The sequence below is a fragment of the Hemibagrus wyckioides genome, linkage group LG15 (genome assembly GCF_019097595.1).
Source record: "Hemibagrus wyckioides isolate EC202008001 linkage group LG15, SWU_Hwy_1.0, whole genome shotgun sequence".
Classification (NCBI taxonomy): Eukaryota; Metazoa; Chordata; class Actinopteri; order Siluriformes; family Bagridae; genus Hemibagrus; species Hemibagrus wyckioides.
The window spans coordinates 6,173,091-6,200,715 of record NC_080724.1 but is presented as its reverse complement, the minus strand read 5'-3'; the positions used below and the strand labels follow the sequence as shown (position 1 = coordinate 6,200,715).

The 27,625-nt window shown below is 40.2% G+C and overlaps 1 protein-coding gene across 3 annotated transcripts; it reads right to left on the bottom strand.

The window, feature by feature from the left end:
* Positions 1 to 74: 74 nt before the first annotated feature.
* On the bottom strand, positions 75 to 26,824 carry pou6f1 (POU class 6 homeobox 1). 3 transcript variants are annotated; one of them, XM_058410061.1, is made up of 11 exons: positions 25,404 to 25,526; positions 14,275 to 14,386; positions 13,882 to 14,062; positions 13,666 to 13,775; positions 13,281 to 13,506; positions 6,980 to 7,191; positions 6,635 to 6,757; positions 6,107 to 6,346; positions 5,861 to 5,987; positions 4,328 to 4,496; positions 76 to 4,202 (listed from the first exon to the last, which is right to left on the bottom strand). In XM_058410061.1, exons 2-11 carry the CDS (start codon positions 14,275 to 14,277, stop codon positions 3,857 to 3,859), a joined length of 1,737 nt encoding a protein of 578 aa, XP_058266044.1. In that variant the 5' UTR covers positions 14,278 to 14,386; positions 25,404 to 25,526; the 3' UTR covers positions 76 to 3,856. The 3 variants fall into 3 exon arrangements, with proteins under 3 accessions (XP_058266045.1, XP_058266044.1, XP_058266043.1); XM_058410060.1 differs by lacking the exon at positions 14,275 to 14,386 and adding an exon at positions 26,448 to 26,824 and having other exon boundaries at positions 77 to 4,202; XM_058410062.1 differs by lacking the exons at positions 13,281 to 13,506; positions 13,666 to 13,775; positions 14,275 to 14,386 and adding an exon at positions 26,448 to 26,824 and having other exon boundaries at positions 75 to 4,202.
* Positions 26,825 to 27,625: the final 801 nt, after the last annotated feature.

Below are 27,625 nucleotides of genomic sequence, written 5' to 3'. Positions count from 1 at the left end.
TAAAGTAGTTGAACTTTATAAAGCAAGAAAAGGATATAAAAACTCTCAACACTTGAAAATGTCAGTCAGTACTGTTCAAACTGATAAAGAGGTGGAAAATAAGAGGTTATGTGGATACTAAGCAACGTTCAGGTACACCAAGAAAGATTTCACCCATTACTGCCAGAAGAATTGTTCAGGACGAAAAGAAAAACCCACAAACAACTTCAAGAGAAATACAGGCTGCTCTAAGTACAATAAGGAGGTACTTGAATACAAATGGCCTGCATGGTCGAGTTGCCAGGAGAAAGCTGTTACTGCACCCAGTATGCCAGGCAGCACCTAGATAAGCCTCACAGCTTCTGGGGATCTGAGTCATTTGGAGTGATGAGACCAAAATTGAACTTTATAGTCACAACCATAAACGCTATGTTTGGAGAGGAGTCAACAAGGCCTATGGTGAAAAGTACTCTATCGCAACTGTAAAGCATGGTGGTAGATCTCTTATGTTTTGGGGCTGTGTGAGCTCCAGTAGCACAGGGAAGTTTGTCAAAATTGATAGCAAGATGAATGCAGCATGTTATCAGAAAATACTGGCAGACAATTTGCATTCTACAGCACGAAAGCTGCATATGGGACGTTCTTGGATGTTCCAACATGACAGTGATCCAAACCACAAGGCCAAGTTGACTCTCCAATGGCTACAGCAAAAAAAGGTGAAGGTTCTGGAGTGGCCATCACAGTCTCCTGACCTCTATCATTTAGCCACTTTTGATCTCAAATATGCAGTTTGTGCAAGACTACCAAAAGCTTTTGAGGAAATGAAGGCATTTTGCCAAGAATGGGCAGCCATCTGAAAGAATAAGGACCTCATGCACAATTATTACAAAAGACTGCATGCCATCATTGATGCTAAAGGGGGCAATACATGATACTAAGAATTAAAGGTATGCAAACTTTTGAACAGGGATTATTTCATTTTCTTTATTGTCATGTTTTGTTTGATGATTGTTCCATCTTGCTATGCCTTACACTTGAACTTGAGCCCTATAAAAAATAACTTGCCTTGCAAATTCTCCCAAGATATGCAAACTTTTGAGCACAACTGTATGTGCATATAGGCTACAAATACAGTGAAATACCTTTGCCTACTAACTGGCTGCTCACGAGAGCTATTTCAATGGTTTTTGTGTAGACGGGATATTTAGAAACTATACATTTTCAGAAATAGCTGTATATGTGTGGAAGGGGCCTCAAATAAGTTTATGAATTTTTACTCTACGGTGTAAATGTGAAAATAACAGCAGCAATAATTTTAATAAAAATAATTAACAAAACACAGTTACTTATAAAACATAATATTAAAACATCTATTTATGAAACAAACTCACAGTTAAGCAGTTAATTTTCAATGTGATGTAATTTGTGCTGCAAAAATTACTCCCCCCACCATACTCTATTCTCAAAACCAATCAAAAAAGCTTTAATAAAAATCAATATGAATAAACACAGTGGCACAAATAAGTGCAAACCCTTTACCACTTACTGTAGCTAAGTATAGATTTTACCAAACATGTTGAGACCTTCTTAGTCCTGAAGAGAACCCATTTAAACAAATGATGCAAAAACATTACAGTTTTTTACATTCATTTACTGTGCAAAAATGATCCAATTTGAAATAACTAACTGAGCAGCACTTTCACCAAACATTTTCAGTATCTGGTGGTCAGTTCCACAAAATTTTAGCCCATTTATCTTTACAAAACTGTGTCAACTCAGTGATGAGCTACTCTCTTTAGATCTTTCTACAACATTTCTATTAGGTTTCGGTCTAGACTTTGACTTGGCCATCCCAAAATGTTACATTTCTTCTGCTTTAACCATTGATTTATAGACATACTTTTTCTGCTTTGTCTGTGCTGAGTCATTGTCTTGCTGCATGACCCACTTACAGTTAAGCTTCAGTTCACAGACAGATACCTTAACATTCTCCTGTAGGATTTGCTGGAACAATCCAGAATTCATAGTGTCATCAATAATGTCAAGTCATGATGCTGCCAGCCCCATGATACATGGTTGAGATGAGGTCATTTATGTTGGAAAGCAGTATTTATTGCCAAGCATAACAATTTATTTAAACCAAAAAGTTCTATTTTGATTCATATGGCTTCTGACTTGTCCAGACGGTCATGAGCAAACCTGAGTCAGCAGTATTCTTTTTGGAGATCAGTGTTTTTTTCTTTCTTCTTCTTTTCTTTTGTTTTTTTTCTATATCCATGAACCCCATTTTTGTTCAGTGCTTGTTGTGAACACTGACATTACTGAACACAAGAGTGGCCTGTCAGTCCTTAGATATTATCCTGGGGCTCTTTTTGACTTCCTGGAATATTATTTTGAGTTTCCTTGGAGTGAGGTTTGCTGCATGACCTTTCCTTGGGAGAGTAACTGGTGGAACTGAATTGTCTCCCTTTGTATATTATCTGCCTCACAGTGGACTGGTAGAGGTCAAAATCTTTAGAAATGGTTTTTGTAGGTCCTCAGGAATCTAGTTTAATCAAGACATAGCACACATCCATATACCTGTGTTGTGAAGACCTGACTTTGATGGTGAAAACTCAAGTTTATGACCCTGAAACATGAGAGGGCCTGCTAAACTCCTGGAGGTTCACATATGACAAACATATTTAACATTTTGCTTAACAGATATTTATAAAAACTGTTTTTGTATCATTTGTTTAATTGGGTTGTCTTTATCTAGTTTTAGGACGTTATGCTTTCACACATTAGGTCAAATTTTTTGAAAAATCGTATAGGGTTTTACAAACTTTCTAGCAGCACTTGAACATTTTAAATGGCACACAAAAACAGATGAAGGGGAAAGAATTAAACAGTACATAAACCGAGGCTTTTAAAATAAAATCATTAATATATGCAGTCAGCACCTCTTCTGGATGTAAAACTGAAATCTGAAATAAAAGTCATTCAGTTCAGCAGTCTAAAATGTGAGGAAGATGCCCTGTCCTATGCCCAATCCCACTGTATCTCTACCTGAGGTAGAAGTCTGCATTTGAAAGAGCCTTTAATACAGAGACTTGCCATTTTTCAAATACAGCAACTTTATATTTCTATAAAGTAACAGTAAATGTAGTTCCTCTTAGGTCATTCTCTGAAGCTAAATATTTTAGACTTAATAATTTCTGTATTTAAATGAACAGACATCAGTATGCATCAATATCTTGCCAGTGTTAAACTCCAAAACATACAGGAAAGCCCACAATACTATAATTGGTGTTTTTTTTTTATACATACTATAGAAGAATAGGGGACAGATAGAATATCTTACAAGAGGCTGGCTGTCAAAATACCAGAAAGAAGCATAAAAAAAAGCAAAAACAAAGCATTTAATGTTATAGCCCCAACGAAGGTACTTTTTTTTTTACAAGTCCATTTTTTTAGATATCAGTTAGACCCCTTGGCATATACAATTCACTAAAATTCAATCGTAGCTGGAAATTCTATGGTACAAGAAATCAAATGTGTAAAAAGTTACATCGAATAGGCTCACACACTGAAAATGTGTAAATGTATTATATTTTAGGGGATTTTGCCACTAATGCCTTTGCAATCTTTTTAATTTATTGGTTCTATACTTGTATTGTTGTTTTGAAGGGCAAGTTCACATGCAGATTGAACAAAAACATTATGATAAAACTATTCATGATTTGTGCCACACTGACCATTTGTGCAATTTAAAGTGAAAACCAACTTACAGACTTAGAGGCTCCTCAAAAAACATTCATCTGTAACATGTCACAGTACCAAAGAACAATTCATATCCATGCATATATCTCATTGTCCTTCCAGGCTATTGTACACTCTACTGTACTTGGAACACATTGATCTTGCTGGTGTTCTTCAGTGTCTGTCTGCGGTTACAAAACCAGACTCGTACAACCTCCCTGTCATAATTCAGTTCCTTGGCAATTTCTGTGATCTCCTGCCCAGTTGGCAGTGCATTTTTCTCAAAATAGCTGTTCAGGACCTCAATGGCTTGGGGTGTGAAACTGGTGCGGCGTTTGCGTTTCTTGGACGGCTCACCTCCCACAAATTCCATTAGATTTTGCTGGCCCTTCTGGTTCCAGAGCTCTGCTTCAGCAAGCCAACGCTCTAGAACTGGTTTTAGCTTCTGGGCACTCTTCGGTGTTATATCAAGCTTCTCAAACCTGAAATAGGTCAGATCTTGAGATGCTTCTGGTCTTTAAGAGGCATTATGTATACTTAATATAATGAGATATAGAATAAATAAATTGAGAGTAATGCAATGAAGGAAGACAAAAACCAAACTGACCTGCAGATTGCAGACTGGCTGTAAGCTGGTCCCTCAGTAGCCGTAAGAGCTTGACCCACTTGTGTTTGGGTCAGCCCCAAAGAAAGCCGCCGTATTTTAAAGTTTTTGGCAAATTCACGGATCTCCTCCAGATTAATGCCTTCTTCTTCAGTTACCCCGGACTGTGGCTCTAAATATAACAGAGTAGACATGTTTCAACACCCACAGGTTAAGTCTAGCGGTACACAAAACAAACCCTGCAGCATTGTTTAAACAGTCAGGCATCTTCAGTTATGTTAATATTGTTAATAATATATTCATAATACGATCTTAGTTATTTCTCTATGCATACAGCTTTTAATATCCCACAATAAAGAATATATACAATGGATATCAAACGTCAAAATGAAATGTCAAGAATTAATAACATAAAATTAAATAAGACATTAGAAACAATAAAAAAAGAACATTTACTTGAGGATTATTTTTTTTTATTTTAAAAAATGCCTATGAGGGCACAGCTCACTTAAGACCCTATTGTTATATACCCTGCAGTACTATTTGAACCGTATGGGGGAGATTCCACCTAGATCAATTGTTCAGCTGTCATTGAGGACAGACATGTAAAAACAGAAAGTGTGTAATGGCTCATCTTGACCCACAAGGTGGTCAGGTATCAGAACCCTACTACAACCTGCCACTCTAGTTTCAACTCATCATGGGCATACTTAAACATGTGGCTTCAAGGAAGCACTGTTGCTACCTGGGCATGTCCATGCATCTTTTCTAGGTTCTACAAGGTTAACATTGCCCCTCACCACTGGCATGAGTGTGGCAGTCATCTCTGAACACCTTTGCAGTCAGTCCTAAGGTGGGTTGGTTCCCCGTAACATTATTATCCACGTGTTATTCACTGCTCCTGGTGATTAGGTGGGGTGAAATAGAATGCAATAGAATATAGAAAAAATTGTAAAAAGTTACAGAAAGTCTGAATTAACATTTTAGTGGTGCCAAACTGAATAATACAGGTACTACAGCCCTCCTTATATGGCCAGATGTGTGTTGATACCTGACCATCACACCCATATGTGGGCCATCCCCAAACTTTTGCAAACAAACGTGCAATCACACATCACACATTATCTATAAAGTAGCGTTAAGATTTTCCTTCACTGTAACCAAGGGGCCTGGCCCAATCCTGCCAATACTATTGAGCACAAAATGAGCACTATAAACAAGTCAATTGCCAGGGATGGTTTATAAAAACATAAAAGCCTGCACAGAGCCCTGAGCTCAACCCCACAGAACACCTTCAGAATGAATTGGAATGCTGAGTGTGCAACCTTACTAATGCATTTGTGTCTGAACAGGAAATTATGACAGCCATTTTCTAAAATCTACAGGAAAGCCTTTAAAAGAGGGGAGACAGTTATAGCAGCAAAGGGCAATGGGCTGTTCAACAAGCACATATGGGTATGATGGTCAGGTGTCCACAAATATGTTTGATACCCACTGTACACAATTTTAATTAAAAAAGAAAGGGTGTACACATACTGTTGACAAGTTGGCTGACTGTGGGCATTTCTCCACAGGCAACAGGAATCGATGAGGAGGTTGATTTTCCTGTGGAGGGCTGTGGAGCAATCATGACTGGAGACTGGTTTACTGTTACAATGGGAGCCTAAAGTGCAAATAAGAACAGCAACATTACTTAAAACATACAACTGATACATGTAACTGAATACTGTATAAAAGAATTGTGCACACGCAGTCAATTAACAGCAATTCAATGCACCATACCTGTGTGTTGACTTTGGAATGTGACAGAGTAGTTTTAGTCAAGACTGTGGAGCTTGTGGATGTAGTGAATGGAGCAGCACCAGGGTTGTTCCCGATAGTGGCAATGATTTGGCCCTGGGAGTTCAGCAGCAGCTGAGGAGTCACAGACTGCACTTGAAGACCCTGAGTTGGTGGTGAATGTGTTGAGGAGACTCCTATCAGAGATGCAGGGTTCACCAGCAGAGGCAAAGTGCCTATCATCTATAGATGAATGTAATAAACTGCATAAGAAAAATTCCACATGCTTATGGAAATGTCTTTTATTTTAATTATTTTTATTGACAGCTACTGCAATGGCATTGCAAGACTGCAAAATGCAATTAGTGAATTAATGAATCTATCTTTGGGTGAGAACACACATCATGTATCATTTGAACATACAGGTCTAGTTTAAAAAGCTACTGCATTGATCCATAGCTCCACAATTATTATAAATCCAAAACTATTACATAGGTTTGAATTACTTACATATAATCACAGTTATCTCACCTGACCCTGTGCATTGGTGATGATCTGACTGGTTAGTCCTGTCACATTGGTGTTAGTGATGATGGGAGTCGTAGTCAGAGAACTGATGAACTGTGGCTGACTACCTAAAGATGCAGGACTGATCTGATACATAGATAAATAATCGATTATTATATCTGTTTACTACATGCTACACAAATTTACCAAACACTGAACATCTGAACTATGGAAACCTGTTTTTAGCCTAGTAGATATTACAGTATACAGGCATTATTACACATGAATAAATGACTCCTTTACTTGACTTCTTTCAACAAACCATCAAATCATCATCAATTCATATAAAAAATAATTAATTTAACTCACAATAGCAGGGTTTATGGTGAGGCCTGTGGTCTGAAGTGCTGCAACTGATGCACTAGGTTCAGGGACCTTGTGCATGACTGAAGCTACAGCAGCAGGGCTGGCTGGAGCAGCCTGTGTCTGCTGCACTGACTGTACTGCAGCTGTCTGGGGCTGTAGGAGTGCTTGTGTAGGTGCCTGAAGCTGAGGCTGGACTGAGTTCAGAACAGTGGCAGCTATAGGGAGAGGAGATATAAAGTACAAATCATTCAAGAACAAGCCACCAAATCAAACTGATCAGATCACTGCAAATCAGTTTTAAACACTGAACTAAGAATGAATGTGTAGGTAAAATCTGCTTGTATAGATATAGACATCTCTGCTGTGTCAAAGGATTATTTCCTACAGATTTTTTTCCATGCTATAGACTGGCAATTGTTCTTTTGATCAGATCATGGTTGTTATCTTACTATTCATGCTTTTTTTTGCTAGTATATACACTATATTGCCAAAAGTATTCGCTCACCTGCCTTGACTCGCATATGAACTTAAGTGACATCCCATTCCTAATCCATAGGGTTCAATATGACGTCGGTCCACCCTTTGCAGCTATAACAGCTTCAACTCTTCTGGGAAGGCTGTCCACAAGGTTTAGGAGTGTGTTTATGGGAATTTTTGACCATTCTTCCAGAAGCGCATTTGTGAGGTCACACACTGATGTTGGACGAGAAGGCCTGGCTCTCAGTCTCCGCTCTAATTCATCCCAAAGGTGTTCTATCAGGTTGAGGTCAGGACTCTGTGCAGGCCAGTCAAGTTCATCCACACCAGACTCTGTCATCCATGTCTTTATGGACCTTGCTTTGTGCACTGGTGCACAGTCATGTTGGAAGAGGAAGGGGCCAGCTCCAAACTGTTCCCACAAAGTTGGGAGCATGGAATTGTCCAAAATGTCTTGGTATGCTGAAGCATTCAGAGTTCCTTTCACTGGAACTAAGGGGCCAAGCCCAGCTCCTGAAAAACAACCCCACACCATAATCCCCCCTCCACCAAACTTTACACTTGGCACAATGCAGTCAGACAAGTACCGTTCTACTGGCAACCGCCAAACCCAGACTCGTCCATCAGATTGCCAGATGGAGAAGCACGATTCGTCACTCCAGAGAACGTGTCTCCACTGCTCTAGAGTCCAGTGGCGGTGTGCTTTACACCACTGCATCCGACGCTTTGCATTGCACTTGGTGATGTATGGCTTGGATGCAGCTGCTCGGCCATGGAAACCCATTCCATGAAGCTCTCTGCGCACTGTTCTTGAGCTAATCTGAAGGCCACATGAAGTTTGGAGGTCTGTAGCGATTGACTCTGCAGAAAGTTGGCGACCTCTTCGCACTATGCGCCTCAGCATCCGCTGACCCCGCTCCGTCAGTTTACGTGGCCTACCACTTCGTGGCTGAGTTGCTGTCGTTCCCAAACACTTCCACGTTCTTATAATACAGCTGACAGTTGACTGTGGAATATTTAGGAGCGAGGAAATTTCACCATTGATTTTGTTGCACAGGTGCCATCCTATCACAGTTCCACACTGGAATTCACTGAGCTCCTGAGAGTGACCCATTCTTTCACAAATGTTTGTAAAAACAGTCTGCATGCCTAGGTGCTTGATTTAATACACCTGTGGCCATGGAAGTGATTGGAACACCTGATTCTGATTATTTGGATGGGTGAGCGAATACTTTTGGCAATATAGTGTATGTTTAATAACCACATTTCTAAATGGCCATGAGATGCCACCAAATTTACTTGTTTATCTGATGAAAGCAATGTTACTTTATAATTGTTTGTGTTCTGGACCACCAGGATGTTTCCTACAGAACTGGTGGAGTCTTCCAATGTGCTCATCGTGTGCTCACACACATGGATGCATGGAAGCCCTCTGAAAAGGAAAAGGTAAGCATGCTTTGCTGTGTTGCTATAAAGTAAAGACATTTGGTTTTGAAATACAAAAGAAAACAATTTTGAGATGTTTTTAAACATGTTTTGAGACATTAGATGAAAATTTCTTTTTCTAGGTGTGGTAAACAACTTGGAACATGGCACAATTTTTTTGTTTTACAAGTGATCAAAATAGTTGTTCCTTGTTAGCCAGGTGTGCCCTGTTTGCTTGAATACCTTTGAATGTCTATTCTTTGTTTGAGCAATAGGTTTCACCTGGTAAAACTGCATTTGTTGTTAAAAAGGATAAAACATTAATTATATTTATTTCATTTGGTAGCCAGGCCATTATACAGATATTTAATCTCATTTTATACAACTGAGCAATTAAGGGTTAAGGGCCTTGTTGAGGGGTCCAGCAGTAGCTGCTTGGTGTACCTGGGATTTAAACTCACAACCTTCTGATCACTATTCCAACGCCTTTACCACTAAGCTACCACATAGTGAGGCCAGATTGCTGTCTATGGGAGAAAACCAGGCCAAACTACATACAAACCATTTATCAGTAGTAAGATAGTAGAAAGAATTGAATAGCTAAGATGAGCCACAAAAGTTTTATCGTCTTGCGACAATAATTCTATCATAAGATAACGTCTACCAAAGTGATGGATAGTCCAAAAGTGTGGAGAGAGAAAGGATCTGCTCATCATCCAAAACATACAAGCTTATTGGTCAAGCACAATAGACCAATAGAATATGCTTCTATAATTATCTTCATTGATGTTGAAATCACAAAAGCAGAAGCAGAATGAATTCACAAGTCTTCAAAAAACATTCTGTCTGCCAGATAAATGTATCTAATCAAAGTGGGAAGAATTTCATCATGCCACAAGACAATGACCGTTCTTACACAAAAAAGGACTTCATCAGGGGATAAACACTGGTCAGGCGTAACATTATGACCACTGACAGGTGATGTGAATTATCTCCTCATCATGCCACCTGTTAGTGGGTGGGATATATTATGCAGCAAGTGAACATTTTGTCCTCAAAGTCAATGTGTTAGAAGCAGGAAAAATGGCCAAGCGTAAGGATTTGAGCGAGTTTGACAAGGACCAAATTGTGATGGCTAGACGGCTGGATCAGAGCATCTCCAAAACTGCAGCTCTTGTGGGGTGTTCCCGGTCTGCAGTGGTCAGTATCTATCAAAAGTGGTCCAAGGAAGGAAAAGTGGTGAACTGGCGACAGGGTCACGGAAGCATGTAGTGAGCAAAGGTTTGCCCAAGTGATCCAATCCAACAGACAAGCTACTGTTGCTCAAATTGCTGAAGAAGTAAATGCTGGTTCTGATAGAAAGGTGTCAGAATACACAGTGCATCACAGTTTGTTACATATGGGGCTGCATAGCTGCAGACCACTCAGGGCGTCCATGCTGACTCGTTCCTCCAGCCGTGCTGTATTTTGATTTTCAGCATTCCCGCAACGCGCTATCCTAAACAACGCTATGCTGTACAGTATTTTATATATTATTAACATTTTACTTTATTTTAATTAATGTTTATATTTTGTAATTAATAATTATATTTCTTTTAATAAATTACCTTATTTCAACATAAACAATTCATTATAAGGTTTGTGGATACCGCGATATAAAAAACCTTGACCTTGAAGACCATGTACACCCTTTTATGGAAACGATTTTCCCTGATGGCTGTGGCCTCTTTCAGCAGGATAATGCGCCATGCCACGAAGCAAGAATGCTTCAGGAATGGTTTGATGAGCACAACAACGAGTTTTTATATGTTGACCTGGCCTCCATTTCTGCAGATCTCATCTGTCCGATTCGCAGAGGCCTCAACTCACAACTTTCAGGACTTAAAGGATCTACTGCTAACATTTTGGTGCCAGATATCAGGGATCTCTGGGATCTAGTGGAGTCCATGTCTCAACGGGTCAGGACTGTTCTGGCAGCAAAATGGGGACCAACACAATATTAGGCAGGTGGTCAAAATGTCATGCCTTATCGGTGTAGTGGAAGGTGAAAGGGATGACTAAAGGGTATATGGAAATTTAATTTCATACCCATATCACCATGTTAATATTTTTTAGTTATTTATTTTGTATTTTAGATGATTCTCCATAATATTCTCTAGCCAACACATTTGTGTGTTTTTTCCAAAGCCTAATGTATCTGCTGTGTGTGGTTTAGCCTTCTTGTAAGAGAAAGCCTTCCTTGTGGGCCAAACTAATGAAAAAAGGGGAGGTTTTCCTGCAGTACCATCATGGCCCATCAGCTGAAGTATAGGCTCTGCCACCACTGTATCCTGATATTACAGACCTGCGTGCAACTGGCAGCTTAGACACACCTACAGCTGTAAGTGTGTGCCACGGCTCACTTCCGGGCTTGCAACCATCATTATGAGCACTTCCGGGTTGGCAGCCATCTTGGAGTAGCACTTCCAGGTCAGCTGCCATTTCATGCACTTCAGTATTATTTAAGTCCATCAACACATGCTTATCGCCGGATGGTCTCTTCAGACTTGACTCGTCTGCCTTTTGTGGTGTTGCTTGCTAATCGCCTGGACTTCTGAACTGTTCCTGTTTATGACTGTGGACTACCTTATTACCCAGTGGACCTTTCTGCATCACACTTTTACCGCACTCTATCCCTTGTTTGGAATGTTTACCCGTGTATGTATCGTACTTGTGGATTACTGAGTATTTTGCAGAAAGTCTCTGCTTACCTGCTTATGTTTTAATAAAAGTTTGGGCTTGTGTACTACAGTGTAAAGTGCTGAAGGACTGTGACTGTGTTTGCCATAGTGTCATCACCCCCTGTGTGCTCCCTGCCCATTTCTGAAATTAGTTCACTCGTATGAGACCTGCTTTTCCAGCTCACTGTGTCTGGACCAAAATGAACATCACACAAGAAAGGGGGGAAACATTTGAGCACTTTGTTGAACATCTTTGTGATTGTTCATTGCACACAAAAGACACAATCACTGCAGTTTGGAACCCAATGAAGGCCGGAATAATGTGTTAAGACAAAGTATCACTATAGGACTTGACTGTGCTTGACCGTGCTCAGCCAGCCTATTTTAACCTGCATTTTTGCATTGACAATTTCTCAGCAATTACAAGACATTGCACATGGCCACAATTTCGTTAAATGACCATATCCAATGGACAGCAGCAGCCAACATTGCTTTTAATAGGCTAAAAATGGCAATTTCATCTGCTCCATGTTTGGGTAAGCCAACAAACCCCTAACAAAATTATGAAAATAAGTATACTACGCTAAGTTTTCGGACCCAGTAATTTGGGGCCACCTTTCATGTTTGACATCATTGGTAACTACAGCTAAAGCCATCCTGTCCAGTTCTGATCTCGCAGCAATTCATACATTGGATTTTTATGTGCCATCAAGGGGTTCGCAAGGACTGTGACTGTTTTAGAGATTAACATTTAAACCACATACAGACTTTACTGATCAACCTGATGTGAATGCTGACTTTGTGGTTTATGTGGACTGATCATCCTTGCAGTTAACAGCGGGTGCTCCCTCTCTCACTGTCTACACTGATGGTGCATATGCTTTCTCTGTTGCTGATGACAGATACACTTTGGACATCTTCAGGAAAACCAATCACTTATTCTACATTGACTGCAAATTTTAAATGTACTAACAATTATGATCTTGTGTCCTTAGGTAAAGCCTAACGATTCCCCTACAGGTCTCTTGGGTGACTCAGACTGGACATCCAGTAATGGTGAGGAATAGCTCTCTTTGCAAACTGCTGCTAGTCCCTGGACAAGTCTGGGTAAAGAAAGGGATTTCATAGACACACTATTGCAGATCAAGATGTATTTAATTAAAAGAAGGTTTGGAAAAAGACCAAGCTTACCCTCTTATAAATTCACACCTCTCTCCTGTACATGATGTTTGTCGTAATTTCTGCTTGATGACTCTCTGCAATAACTGCACCAAATAGAAACACTCCCATTTATACTAAACATTTCCCCACTTATATTGGATGATGCATCACATGAAGAACTTTCATAGTGCTCTTCTCCCTCTATCTTCTCCCTCTATCTGAAGGATGTGCTCTCTCAAGTATCAGAGGTTCTTTCAGTCTCTTTCATGGATCAGTCCCTCTTTCCATCCCTCTATCTTGTAGTCTCTTTGCTTCATCCCAATCCCCTGTATTCTCACATTCATTCAACTTCCAGATTTATCCCAACAATTACAAACATTTCCTTCCATTTTTCATCCAGTTGATGAACATTATAGTAATTATGACCGCCCCATTTGAAAATCACAACAAACTTTATAAGATTGAATTAATTATCCACAGATTTATAACTCAACTACTTCCAGTTCTAAACTGCACCTTACCCTGCAGGCCAGCAAAAGGTAGTTTAATGAGCCCTCCAGTTGGGCCACCAGCCCCGAAACCTGGCAGAGTGGCTAGTGTGGTTGCCGGAAGGGTCAGTAGTGCCAGGCCATTTTGTCCACCCACAGAGCCTGCCATACTCAGTGGAATCAGCAGAGGCTGGCTCAGAGTGCTTTGTTGGGCAATCATGCCAGTCATCAGAGTAGCAAGGCCATCCTGGGTCAGAACCTTAAACAGGATATCACAATATGAAACATGGATTTATTTTTTGGCAGGTTTATTTGTCAAGGACTTTGCTCAAGAGCAACAATTGCCTTCTGTCAGTCCTGGGACTTCATCTACCTTAATTGCTGAGATACAAGCTGTATAGACTTATGACTAGCTCACCTGTGGACATGCCTGGATAGTGATAGGCATGCTGGTCTGGGGGTGAGGCAAAGAGAGACTTATAGGAATTGCAACATTCTGAACAGAAGGGGCTGCAGCCTCATTAGAAACTGTGAAGATTAACATAAGAGATGTTCAAAGCACATGAGGGGCTGTGACCAGAACATCACAGAATAAAATGGAACAAAATATGCATGTGTGCAATAATTCCCCCACCTGTGGGGATGGTACTGGATGGTGTTTGTCTATCCTGAGTGACCACCTCTGGATCTAAAGCTTTTCCTCTCCCCTCTTCTGCTCCTGCCTCAGTTTTCACATGAGTTCCTGGGGAGGACACAGCTGCATCCACTTCAACCTCTAGAACTCGAATGGTCTCATGACTGGACATGACAATCACCTGAAGACAGACAAGCAAATAAATTAGGTTAGGACAATTGTGCAGTTGCGGTTCTTTCTGTGGATTGACAGAAAATTCTTACTAGTACAGACATCTATAGGGAACATTAAGGCTTGCAGGATGTCCCCGATGAGTTAGCACTTTTGAAGATTAAGATTAGAAAGAAATGCCATTAAGCTCTTTTTGCTTTACGAAGAATATTACATGCATACCATATTGTCATGAGAAGGGAATCTGAAGCTGTAGCATCCTAGCAGCTTAAACCCTTCTGCAGTCAGAGAGTAGCTAAGGAAAGCTGGGAGGCCTCAGCATATCCAGTATATTCTTTTGAATTGAGGACACAACAGGAATGAAAATGAAAAATGAGTATAGACAGTAAAAAATACAAGTGTAGTTCAACAGAGCTAGAAAGAGGTCCAAACATTCAATAAATGCGGGGATATGTAAAAAGGAAGCCGTGTCCTGCTGTAGACTTCATTATTCAAGGTATGAAGAAAGAGCCTGCATCTTTTGAATAAAGTAGTTGTGGCAGATCAGAAAAGACCAGAAGCTTATCCAGGTACTGCAGCACAAGACCATTCAGTGCTTTATAGGTCAAAGGAATTATTTTATAATCACAAAATTTAGGATTATAATATAGGATTGAGGAAATGTGTTCATATCCTCTGGTTCTAGTAAGGACTCTGGCTGATACATTCTGGATTAACTGGAGCTTGTTTATACACTGTACACTACAATATTTAGTAACATTATATTTATCACAATATTTTTAGCAATATTTCTGAGATGAAATCTGGCTATCCCATTAACATTATCTACATTCTGGGGCGCAGCTTGGAAGCAGTAGCAGTTTGGTTGAGTATTGCTTCTGAACCTCTGGCGGTTTCTGGCGGTACAGTGAGAGGTTAATTTGTTTTAAATTCTGAGGTCCCCTAAGAGATAAGAAGAACTGACCGCCTTTATCTTTTCTTTTTCCATTCCTGTTTTTTTTTTTTAAATACTCTTCTTGTATTTTTTCTTCTTTTTTCTACTTTTTGTCTTGTTCTGATAGCACCAGATGTTTTACGGGGGAGAGCACTAGCTCATCTATCTGTATGTTATGGCTGTCTGACTTAAGATTGTGTACTTGGAAAATAAATGGTCTACATTGACAAAAAGATAAAGAAAGTTTGTACACAACTATGTAAGGAGAATATAGATATTGCTTTGAAACAAGAAACTCACCTGAGTGACAGTGAACACTTAAATCTAAACATAAATGGATTGGTCAGATGCTTAGTAACTTCCTCCTGCTTAACTCTGATAAGACAGAGGTGCTCGTGCTAGGACCACATGCAGTCAGAAGTAAGCGTTATGATTACAGAGTAACTCTGGATGGTCTTCTTGTTTCATCATGTCCAGCAGTAAAAGATCTTGGTGTGATTATTGACTCTGTTCTTTTATTTGAAGCTCACATAGATAATATCACTAGGGTAGCCTTCTTTCATCTCAGAAATATTGCTAAGATAGGAAATATGATGTCACTTCATGAGGCAGAAAAACTAGCTCATGCTATTGTTAAATCTAGGTTAGATCTTTTGGTTATTTATGATTGGCCACACCTACACCGATCAAAGGGTGCAAGTTATTTGGTAGTACCTCAAAGGCTACAGCAGGGGCAGAGCTTTTTCTTACAAAGCAGTCATGGAACAGCCTTCCAATTAGTGTTCAGGATTCAGACACAGTCTCAATGTTTAAATCTAGGCTGAAGACACATTTGTTTAGTGAAGCTTTCAATGTATAGTTTTTATTAGGTAAAGGAGCAGATCTGAAAGGTTCATTGGCATAGAGTGTTTGGTGAACTGGGATGTTTGGATGCTGTCACCTTACCACCCTTGAAAGTCACTCAGGTTTACTGACTGTGAAGTGGATGCTTTATGTCCCAGGAAGCCTTCATGTCTGTCACCTTCTGGCTTTCCCTTTTAGTTATGCTGTCATAGCTAGTCTTGCTGGAGTCATTGCGTGCACTTTACACATAATCTACATTGTCTTTATACATGATCACATCCATACCCCCCCTCCCCTCTGTGTCTAGAGATCTTGTTTGCTGTTGCAGAAAGGACATTATTTATATTTACATTATTTACTGTCCATTGTCATAATCTCAGGAGGTTTTTTAATGCCACCATCACGTCAGGCTTGCTCATTAGGGATAAAATAGGGATAAAATAATAATTTTAAACTTTATAAAATTTATTGTTATTTATTTACTTTTTCTTCTATACAGCTGCTTTGAGACAATATCCATTGTTAAAAGTGCTATACAGATAAATTAAATTGAAAATTAAAGGCAGAAGTTCCGCTCACAATGTTAGGCAGCTACTATTATTGAGCTTTCACATAATTTTAGTTTGAATACTTTACAAAGTGTGTGCAAATACTCTATAAAGATCCTCTCGCAGCGGCCATTGCCAATGGTCAAAGATCTGATAATTTTCCTTTTTTGGGGGGTACCAGACAAGGCTGCACCCACCCCAATCACTCTATCTTGGGGGGTGGCTTTGATAAAAATGAATGTCCTGCCCCGCTTACTGTATCCAATGCAAATAATTCCTGTTTTACTGTCTAATAAGGCTACAAAGGAGCTAAATGGGTAGCTAAGTTCTGGAGAAAAACCCAGACTGAAATTAACAAAACTTTTGCTCGCTGGAGCTGAATCCTTTGTAACTTCCTCTGGGCTTTCCCTGCAAACTTATCTTTAATAAGTATAAAAGACAGCTTCTTAGCTTGTTAACTTTTGCTGCCAGAAAGAATCTACTGATGTCATGGATCAGCGATAAGTCTCCATCAAAAACTGGCACTCCGTTATTAGAGAGATTATTCATCTAGAACTCCTGACCTGTATTATTCATTCTACAACTAATGCTTTTAATCATATATGGACATCATACCTTATGACAATATAAATGCCTCTACCTAAGGTTTGGTATGATAAAGTGTTCCTAGAAGTGTATAGATGACTCAGGTATTCTCCCCAGTTTCTATTGATTCAATTGCTCATTCCAATCTATGACACAGTGCTCTGTGCTTGTCATCTTATGTATATTTTTGCTTTTGTATTCCCTATTGTTGTATATCAGGCAATATGTGGCTGTTACTATTCTGTAATGTGTTGAAAGTTAAATAAAAACTAAAGGTAAAAAAAAAAAAAAAAAAAAAAAAAACCCATTATGTACATTCAAATGAAAAACTGGAGGCAATAATCACACAAAGTTTTTTTTTTTTACTGCTGCAGTAACTTAAAGGCCATCCAGAGTTACCATGTTATTAGAAAGAGTACTAGAGTGTCGTGGAACATTTTCTCAAAGCTTCCAGTCAGCCGGTTTGTGAATGAAGGAAGAAGCCAAGGGAAGTGAGTGGTAAGAATCACACACCTATGCCAAATTGCTTTAATGACTGTAAAAGTACAGAAGTAATGCACACTTTGAATTTCACAAGCCGGCCTACAGTTTCGTTTTTCCTGAACTCTCAAAACTAGGTACACTGGTGCCAAAACCCAGGGAGAAGAGAGAGGTTAATGTGGAGTCCTTGCCACTGGGCAAACTGGTCAAGACCCTGACTGGCACCCACCAAACCCAAACCAAGCTCTACCCGAGTTTGGATAGAGCAGGAGCAGTGCTTACAGGCCCTGCTCCAAGCCCAGACAGATAACTGGCAGCTGCTCCAGAGTCTGGTCCACCAAGAGGTACGTCAGTGGCAGCCCTGGTGGCCATTCCCCACAATGTTCTCAGCTAGATGGGGCTGCACGACAATGCTGAAGCATTCAATGGGCTCTTTGAGAGCACAACTGATGTGTGGGGTTGGCCAGAGTGTGCAGTCTGCCTGCTACTGCTATTATCAGGGGAAGCCCAGCTCATGGCCCAACAGATTCCCAACCACAGCATACTGAAGTACCCAGACCTCAAGCGGACCTGCAGTGCACCGGCGGCCACACCCCAAAATGGTCAAATGGTTTGCATTCAGCAAATAGCTATGGAGATGTGGGTGGCTGCTGATAGAAGAGTGTGGCACCAACGACATCATCTTTCTTGTGGTACTGGAGCAGTTCATCACTCAACTTCCAGAGAGGATGGCCGAATGGGTCTAGTGCCACCACCTAGCAGTGCTAGAAGAGGCAATCCAGCTGGCAGAGGACCACTTGTCAGCATATCTGGGGGCAGAAGCACCATTTTGCCCATTGCCACTGATCGAGGTTCCTTCAAAAGAATTGGAATGGACCGCCAAGGGCATTGCTTTGTGATAGTTTTGGCAGACTACACAACATGAAACCCATAAGCAGTGCCTCTGCACATCTGTGTGTGTAGCATGGCTGAGGCACTCTTCCACTCTTTAAATCGCATAATTAACCGCAAACAGATGGCCATGTCAAATGGTTAAAATAAACGATTAAAAACATGATTTGTAAGTACTTTCGCAATGATGCACAGAATTGGGATAAGTGGCTTGAGTCCCTGTTATTTGCAGTATATAATCCCACAAGAGATCCCGCAAGCCTCCACAGGATTTTTCCTATTTGACTTATTATATGGGTACAAGCCAGGAAAAATGGGAGAAGGATCCTACTAATAGTAAAAATTAAATTCAAAATCATTCCTGACCTAAGAGTAAAGTTCCAAATCACAAAAACTTTGCAGCTTTTTAGCAGTCATTTCAGTCTAGTTTAGTTCAGATTAGCTCTGCTCTGCTATCACCCATGCACACACAATGGTCCTGCTCACTGAGAGACAGAGAAAAAAAGAAAATCTGCATGTTAAATAAGCATCTAAAATGAAAGACAGGTATGCCACATTAATTTGCTTATTCCCTCACACTACCGCTAAACAATGTGCCCAAATGCCACAGTAACCAGACACATGCCAAGGAGCCATTCTGGACTGCAACAGGCAACCCCCTATTGATTTCACAATCTTATAATCGAAGATTACTCTAAACAGTGACTCTGCTACACTCTTTGGCCTGACGAGATACATGCTAATTCTGTCAAAAGGGATCTTGATAAGATGGAGCCAAAATGTGTTTGGGACTGCCAGAGGATTCCCAGCCAAAAAAAGGGGGATCATTAACTGGGCTAGGTTTCTATCCACCCCGAGGTGCCCTGCTATCAGGTTCTAATGTGCAATGTGGAAAATCATTTCCCAGTCGTTTTTCAGTGACTGGGTAATTGTTTCACCTGTCTGTGTCCTAGCTCACTTGGAATAAACATGCTCTAAATACAGTGGAATGGGGAAAGGTAAGCACTGCCCCTGCATGAGGCAGGAAGGTGGGTTCACCCCCTAGGACATGCAAGCCATCTCAGTGGTCATGATTATGCAATATCCCCAGAAGTGAGACTTCACACTGTGCTATCGGCCAGTCCTAAATCCAAATTCCTAAATTCCCTAAGCCCTGGCCAAACAGTGCCCAAAATTACAGTGTAAGAAAGGTGGGAACAAATTTTCATCCCTTATAAATGGCACTAAAAGATGTGTGTGCACATCCCCATGAATACATCGATTCAATTCATTTCAGTTGAACACTCTCCAAAGCCTTGTCTTGAATCAGTCTTTGGTGGATTAAGGTCAGTGTCATTAAGGTCTAAACACTGCCCAAATCAAAGTCAGATGTACACTACCAGTCAAAAGTTTGGACACATCTTCTATTTCCATGGTCTTTCCTAATGTTTATTTCTTTCTACATTGTAAAACAGTGCTGAAGGCGACCAAAATACACAATAATGTCCTCTGAACAGTTGATATTGAGATATGTCTGCTACTTATGCTCTGTAAAGCCTTCATAACGGCTCTAATCTGAGGTGCTGTTAATTGGTGATTTCTGAGGCTGGTAACTCTAAATGAACTTCCCCTCTGCAGCAGAGGTAAATTTTGGTCTTGCTTTACTGGGATGGTCTTAATGTGAGCCAGTTTCATCATGGTGCTTGATGGGTTTTGCAAATGCACTTGACAATACTGTTTTTGCAAGAACTATTCCAGAACACCTGACCTTCGTGTTTTAAAATAACAACTGACTGTTGTTTTTGTTGTTACATATGGATTACATAAATCCATGTGTGTTATTTCATAGTTTTGAAATCTCCAGTATTGTTCTAGAATGTAGAAAATAAGTCACTAAACAAAAAACATTGAATTAGAAGGTGTGTCCAAACTTTTGACTGGTAGTGTAAACACCCTTCAGAACTAAATTCAGATTGGTTCAAATTGAGCCATGGAGCCGCAGAGATCCATGTCACCTGACTCATATTCATCCTTGGGCTCTCTGCCTGGAAGTGCCCAAGCTCTCCACAGCCCCTGTAATCCTGCCCTCTGGGACTTTGTGGTTGCCTAGGGAGGAGGGAAAAGTGCAAGGCAGGAAATGGCTCATGCTCCAAGAACTTGTGAGGAAAAGGCATGTTCAGAGTCTCTTCTTCCATTGTGCAGGGGTAGGAGGAGTCCTGAATGTGGGAAGAAGTCTCAATGTGTCCCCAAGTCCTTGCATATAGACATGTGGTGCTCGTCTGCGTTTTCAGCCATTGAATTGGGTTAGTGGAAGCCAATAAACAAACTGCTCCACTGCCAACCACTCGATAACCATCTCTGGTCAAGCAGGGTCAAGTTGCAGCCATCATTTGCCGGAGTCCAGAAGTCACTAGGCATATAGAAAAGAAGATCCCCCTCCTCTAACAGCATGAATCAGAAGCACAGAAGTTCCTCCATCAGACCTGCTCAAGCTCAGCCTTCCTCACAGCTGTGCAGTCCAGCTGGCATTCAGGCAGCCAAGTTGACTTCTCCCTGCAAGAGCGCCCGAATGCCAGCCCCCTCTCTTCCCTCAGCAGTACCCTCAGTCCTTTCCAGGTATGCCATGGCATCATTCTGGGGTGTAATCCTGACCACAGAGTAAGGACTAAAAGGAGGTACTAATGAGAAAGGTGGTGCATGAGGAAATTATCTGGCTCTGGTTATTTTGGCCCTGCAGCTTGCTGGTCGACCACTTTGGTCAGAATCTCCTGCAGATGCTGTTGCAGACTCACAGAAAACTGATGCTATCACTTCTGCATATGTGCTAGCAACTGGGTCACCTGGGTAACAGGACAGATTCTGTGTCCACATGACAACATTCAAGTGTTTTTTGTCACCAAACTGACCCAGCTCATGTACATAGCAAACTCAGGGTGAGATGACTAGAGAGCGTTTTAAACATCCACAAATGGAAGACAGGCCTGAAACATTAATTTTATAACTTCTCCACATTCCCACTAAACCATGCCCCCACCTGCCAAAGCTGTCATAACTTATCTTGCAAGAGTCCAACCTTGCACTCCACACACAATGTATATTATCTTAAACCACTACAATACAAGAGCATACTTGATAATCTATGATATCCCACTAACTCTTCTTCTTTGTTCAGCTACATTTTTCTCCTAAAATACCAGTCATTCTGAAACCTTTTGCCTACCAGACCTGCATGATCCACCCTGATGCCTCATCCTTTTCGCGTCTCTTTCATCTGAAAAGCATTCACTGTATTCACATAGCATCATTATAGTACATAGTTATAAAAGTGGAATGACATCACACTATCTGGTGATACCCTGATGAGGTTGGTTCCCTGATTGGAGTCTAGTACCTCTCAAGGTTTCCTCCTCTAGTTAACAATGCCTATTGTTAAATAAAGTGTACAATTAAATTTTAGTTGAAGTGAAAAGTACTTCACCAGGGTAAAGGCTGAAGCCGTTGCTTTCTGATCAGCAAAAACCCCAAAACAAACAAAAACTGAAACAAGCTGTACTACAAGCATTAAAAAACAAAAAGAAAATGCAACAGTGTGGTCACTGTGTCACCAGCTTTATGCATTTACTGCAGGCAAGGGTTATGCAACCAAAGCTTTACATATTATTTATGTTGAAATTATTTGTTCCAAAACCTTTGCTCACATAAATATGTGGTCTGCCACTTAAAGTGCTCAACACATCTAGAAATAAAAAATCTGAGGCTATCATTGGCATAAACTCATTGAAACTGGACAGATGAAAAATGGCAAAAGAGAAGGAATTTTTATTTTCTAATCTTCAACTGTGTAGTTTTATAATACATTATATATTATAGAGCCTACACACATTATAGCCTCAAATTCCTGTTCTTGGATGACAAGTGTTCCCTCTTTTTTCAGCTTCAAATGGCTTGCTTTTTTCCCCATAGACAGCTCTCTGGTCTGCCTGGTTTACCTTTTTTAACAATAAATGCAGTTATCACAAGTGAAACTCAACTGTTAACTGCCGTGGCTCAAAATAACAGCCATTCAGAGCTTTTAACTGTATGAACACTCAGGGCACTCCTGGGAAACAAGAAACATTTCACATAGTCCAATATTTTTGATAACTTGAAAAATGGGTGGATTCCAACAAAATGTACGATGTTTACCACATCTATGTAAAACTCAAGAAACGAAGGATGAAATTCTGATACATCCTCTGAAATTCATCTTTTGATCTCAGACATCTTCAGTGTAGATAAAAACAAAAGAGGGGACTGCATATATGACACTTAGAGGGAATTGTATATGTACACAGATCAGCCATAACAATATGAGCACTGACAGGTGAAGTTAACACTGATGATCTCCTCATCATGGCACCTGTTAGTGGGTGGGATATATTAGGCAGCACGTGAACATTTTGTCCTCAAAGTTGATATGTTAGAAGTAGGAAAAATGGACAAGTGTAAGGATTTCAGCGAGTTTGATGAAGGGCAAAATTGTGATGGCTAGACCACTGGATCAGAGCATCTCCAAAACTGCAGCTCTTGTGGGGTGTTCCCGGTTTGCAGTGGTCAGTATCTATCAAAAGTTGTCCAAGGAGGAACAGTGTTGAAACGGCGACAGGGTCATGGGCAGCCAAGGCTCAATGATGCACGTGGAGAGCGAAGGCTGGCCCGTGTGGTCTGATCCAACAGACGAGCTACTGTTGATCAAATTGCTGAAGAAGTTAATGCTGGTTCTGAATACACAGTGCATTGCAGTTTGTTGCATATGGGGCTGCATAGCCGCAAACCAGTGCTGACCCTTATGCACCACCTAACGTGCCAATAATGGACACGTGAGCATCAGAACTGGACCACGGAGTAATGGAAGAACGTGTGCATCACTTACCTGGGGAACACATGGCACCAGGATGCACTATGGGAAGAAGGCAAGCCGGTGGAGGCGGTGTCATGTGTTGGGCAATGTTCTGCTGGGGAAACTTGGGTCCTGCCATCCATGTGGATGTTACTTTGACACATACCACCTATCTAAGCATTGCTGCAGACCACGTACACACTTTCATGGAAACGGTTTTCCCTGATGGCTGTGGCCTCTTTCAGCAGGATAATGCGCCATCCCACAAAGTAAAAATGGTTCAGGAATGTTTCATGAGCACAACAATGAGTTTGAGGTGTTGACTTGGCCTCCAAATTCCCCTTGGTTTAATCCAATCAAGTATCTGTGGGATGTGATGGACAAACAAGTCCCTCCTCGCAACTATCAGTACTTAAAGGATAAACATCTTGGTGCCAGATATCACAGCACACCTTCATGGATCTATTGGAGCCCATGCCTCGACAGGTCAGGGCTGTTTTGGCAGCAAAACGGGAACCAACACAATATTAGGCATGAGGTCATAATGTTATGGCTGATCGGTGTATATAATGCACTATAAGCAGAAAAGAAAAATATTCCAATTATATGTAGACTAATATCACTCTCGGGACCAAGGGTGCCATAAATCACATTAATTTGTTCAGAGCCATTTATACATTAAGACATTTGTGCATTGAATAGCTCAAAGATAATAGAGCCAAAATGTGCATATTGCTAAATATTCACAGATGGGTTTTTTGTGACCAATGTACAGTACAGAATTATTTGTTTTGAAACAGCTGCATTACATAGCACTGATGCACCCTGAATTAAAATGCATCTGAATAGCAAGGTGCTTAGTGGTTCCTACCCTTGCTGCTACAGTTCAATCTGTTCTTTTCCAAAGACTTTCCCCTAACCCCATCAGTGTAATTTAATATTGAGTATCATAAATACATATATATTAAGTATTAACCCTAACCCTAACCATTATTTATATTTTCATAGTGTTGTATGAGAACCATGAAATTGATGAGCATGGATGAGCATAGTCAATCCAGTGTGCAGTGTGGCTAAGCAATTACACTGGGCAAACATCAGAACTCCAAATATCTGTGATAAAGCCAATTGGATGAAATATTGGATGAAAGATCTCCTAAGTGGTCATTAACCTTGTTGAAAAGCTCCAGTAGATCAACATCTGAAATGTAATGTCAATGGAAGGACATAACCTTGCTATTATGGCAATGAGTTGGTGATCCTGAGCAAAGAGTTCAGTTACTCTTTCTGTACTCTTTTTGGTCTTATCTCTCTGTTTTCCTCCAAGTATCCTGCAGTGTTTGTTGCTTCGGTGCAGTCTTTGCCCCAATTATCGAAGTGACCTCGGTTTTAGGTGCTGAATCAAACTGAGCTGAACGCAGCCTGATGCTACCACCTTGTGAAATGCTCACAATGCAGACATCACAACAAGTGGCTGTTGGACTGCTTTCATTTTCCAATTAATATTTTTCCACAGACATTGCAGACATTTTAGCTGCATAGTCCTGCCACAAATTATGGTCTCCATGACAACTGATGTAAAACAAAGGACCACCTTAAGTTAGTGCTCAATAAAGCTGATACCAAACAGTTAAATCCAAATCAGCCACAGTACCAATCTTTGTGATCAACTCAGGACAGCTGTAGTACATGAAATTCAAATACTACTTGTAATGGAATATTCTAGTTTACCAAAAATCAGTATGAACAAAAACAGTAGTCAGCTGAAAGAACAAGAAACAGATGTTTTTATACTATATTATTAGGTGCTTTGTCTTTTAGTCCTGATTTGGGTAAATGCGAACAGTTATTCTTAATTTAAAATGAAAAGAAGAATAATATTAAAATGATAAATGTTTTAGCATAATTTGCAGTCAGTTAAATAATTTTTATTAAATCCATTAGATAAAAAATAATTTGCATATATTAAGAATGCCATGGTCCATATTTCAGAAATGCACTTGCAGTTAGAGCAATATGCAAAAATGTCCAAAATAAATGTTTAAATTCTTAACCCTGTGGGATTTAAACATGAGGGTGAAAATGCCAGTTAAATAATGGGAACAGTGGATCACTAGAATTATCATGTGATACATAATTTTATTATACAGAAACTTTATGTACAATGGGCACAAGATGTACAAGATTCATCATTCAGCTGTAATAGTAATACCTGCTCATTGACAGTAAGTGGTGCATCTTTTGCAGGAAGGTCTTCTGAATCCATCATTCAGTTTCATCCATAAGATCACAGGTTAGGCATGATGACCACGGGGCATTCTGCTTACAAGCCCACCTGAGACAAGAATTGAGAGCATTCACCAAGCTTATCCATATCATGCCTTTAGGGTCATAAGCTTAAAATTTTAAATGCCAAATTTGTTAAAACTAAGCTTACACCTTGGTTTACATATGGTTTTAATAAAGCTTTGATAAAGCTCTGCATCATCTTGTCAATGAATGTTTGGCCCAGGTTATTCGACAGCTAGTGAACTACGTAATAATACATTCTACGGTTTGGGAATACAACTTATTGCATGGTTTACCGAAACCTTCACTGCCTATAACTTGGAATAAGACATTATCAAAATGGTGGATTGAAATGTACAAAGAATGTATCAGTTCTAAGAAATTATTGTAAGACATTTCGTTAGTAATTAATATAACGAGGCGGGGGCGCATGAGCGACCATACTGCAACCATTTTAATCGTGTGGCATTAGTTATAAAACAAAGCATTATGCAAGCATTGCGCATCCACGATTTCTTGTAAGGAGGCCTGTAGTAGTCATGGTTTGACATGGTATACGCTTTAAAAAAAAAAAAAAAGTGGGGGGTGTGTAGGACTCGTTTTATAAAAATCGCATGTTTCCCCGTTAAAGTCTAAGAGTATGTGCAACTGAAGGCAGTCACTAAAATTCATCATCTGTCAAAACTTGAGCAGGTGGTGCGGTTTTCTCTGCCTCCCCACGCCACTCAAAACCCTCTCTAACCCGTGTTAACACGCATTTCTTCAAGATCCTGCCTCTTCAAATCATACTCCTCACACGCCAATCCTCTAGGGCGCATTTTGTGCATTTCCTTTCTCTTTATCATAAATATATAAATTATGCTAATTAAGACCATTGCATATTAACCCCAAACTCCGTTTCCAATCACTACTTTCCTTCGTAAATGGGATAAAGCCATCTTCAAATGCAATTATGGTCATAACTTACCGGAGGAATTACGGTTAATTTCTGCCTTTCACCTCCTTCAGCGCGCTTTGCCACAGTTTGTGTTAGACATACATAATTAAAAATTCATCTCACAGCTTCCAGACGGACGCTATGGCTGCACACAAAAGGGGCATTTGCATTGATAAAGAGGCTCGGCGGCGCAATGTAGCTCGTTTACTAAATATTTGATGACGAGTGTCCTCGTAAACTGTCGCTCAGATGAACGCAGTCCACCGAAATAAATTAAACGTAAGCGTTATCAGCATAGTCTGAAAATATTAACAGAAATTTAGTATTTTGCACTACGTCATGAACATAATTTATGCAGGCCGAGTGTTGCCTTGAAAAAATGTCGCTGGCTCGAAACCAAACGCGATGGCTGCCTTAAAGCGGCAGCACTCCTTTTCAAAGTCAAACATGGCCTAACATACTAGACAAAAAGAGCTAAAGGACGGACACACGTTTTAAATACATTTTGTGTGTGTGTGTGCATTTATGCATGTTTATGTATCACCTATTTTCTTTCATGCTTTATATTATAGTTATTATTCTTATAACCATGAGGTTGCCATAATTTGTTTGAATATTTAACATGCATTATGATCAACAACAGCATTACGATCAACAACAGCCAATATATGTCTTGTTTAGTATGTGTGTGTTAAGATAAAAGCGAGGAAATTTAGGTAAAATTTCATTAGATGCATGTGTTAATTGTTGGAACTGAAGTTTGATACACATTTTGCATAAATTTTAAAACCACATGACTGAAAAGACAATGGACTGATTAAAATCATAGGTGAAAAATGTGGCTTACACCCTGCCCTGTCAGTGTTTGGAGGAAACATTTAGGGGTTAGACTAGACAGGGTTAAAACCCTATGTATTTGTGAGTCAAGTCGAGTGAAGGTCAAATAAAGTCAACTTGTATGCAAAGTCATTCTCCCACTCAACATCATGCGGAGGTCACAGTTGCCATAAGACTCTGCATCAAGACTTGTTCCTTCCACCTGGTATACTTTCAGATTATTCACCATCCCTGATTGGCTTCCAGTCTGACACCACTCAGGCCCAACCAAACATTCTATGAATCAACACAGTCGGGAATCCCATCCAAAAAGGGACACATAGAGAGACTCCCTATCCAAAGAGACAAAACAAATGTAAGTAGAGTATCTC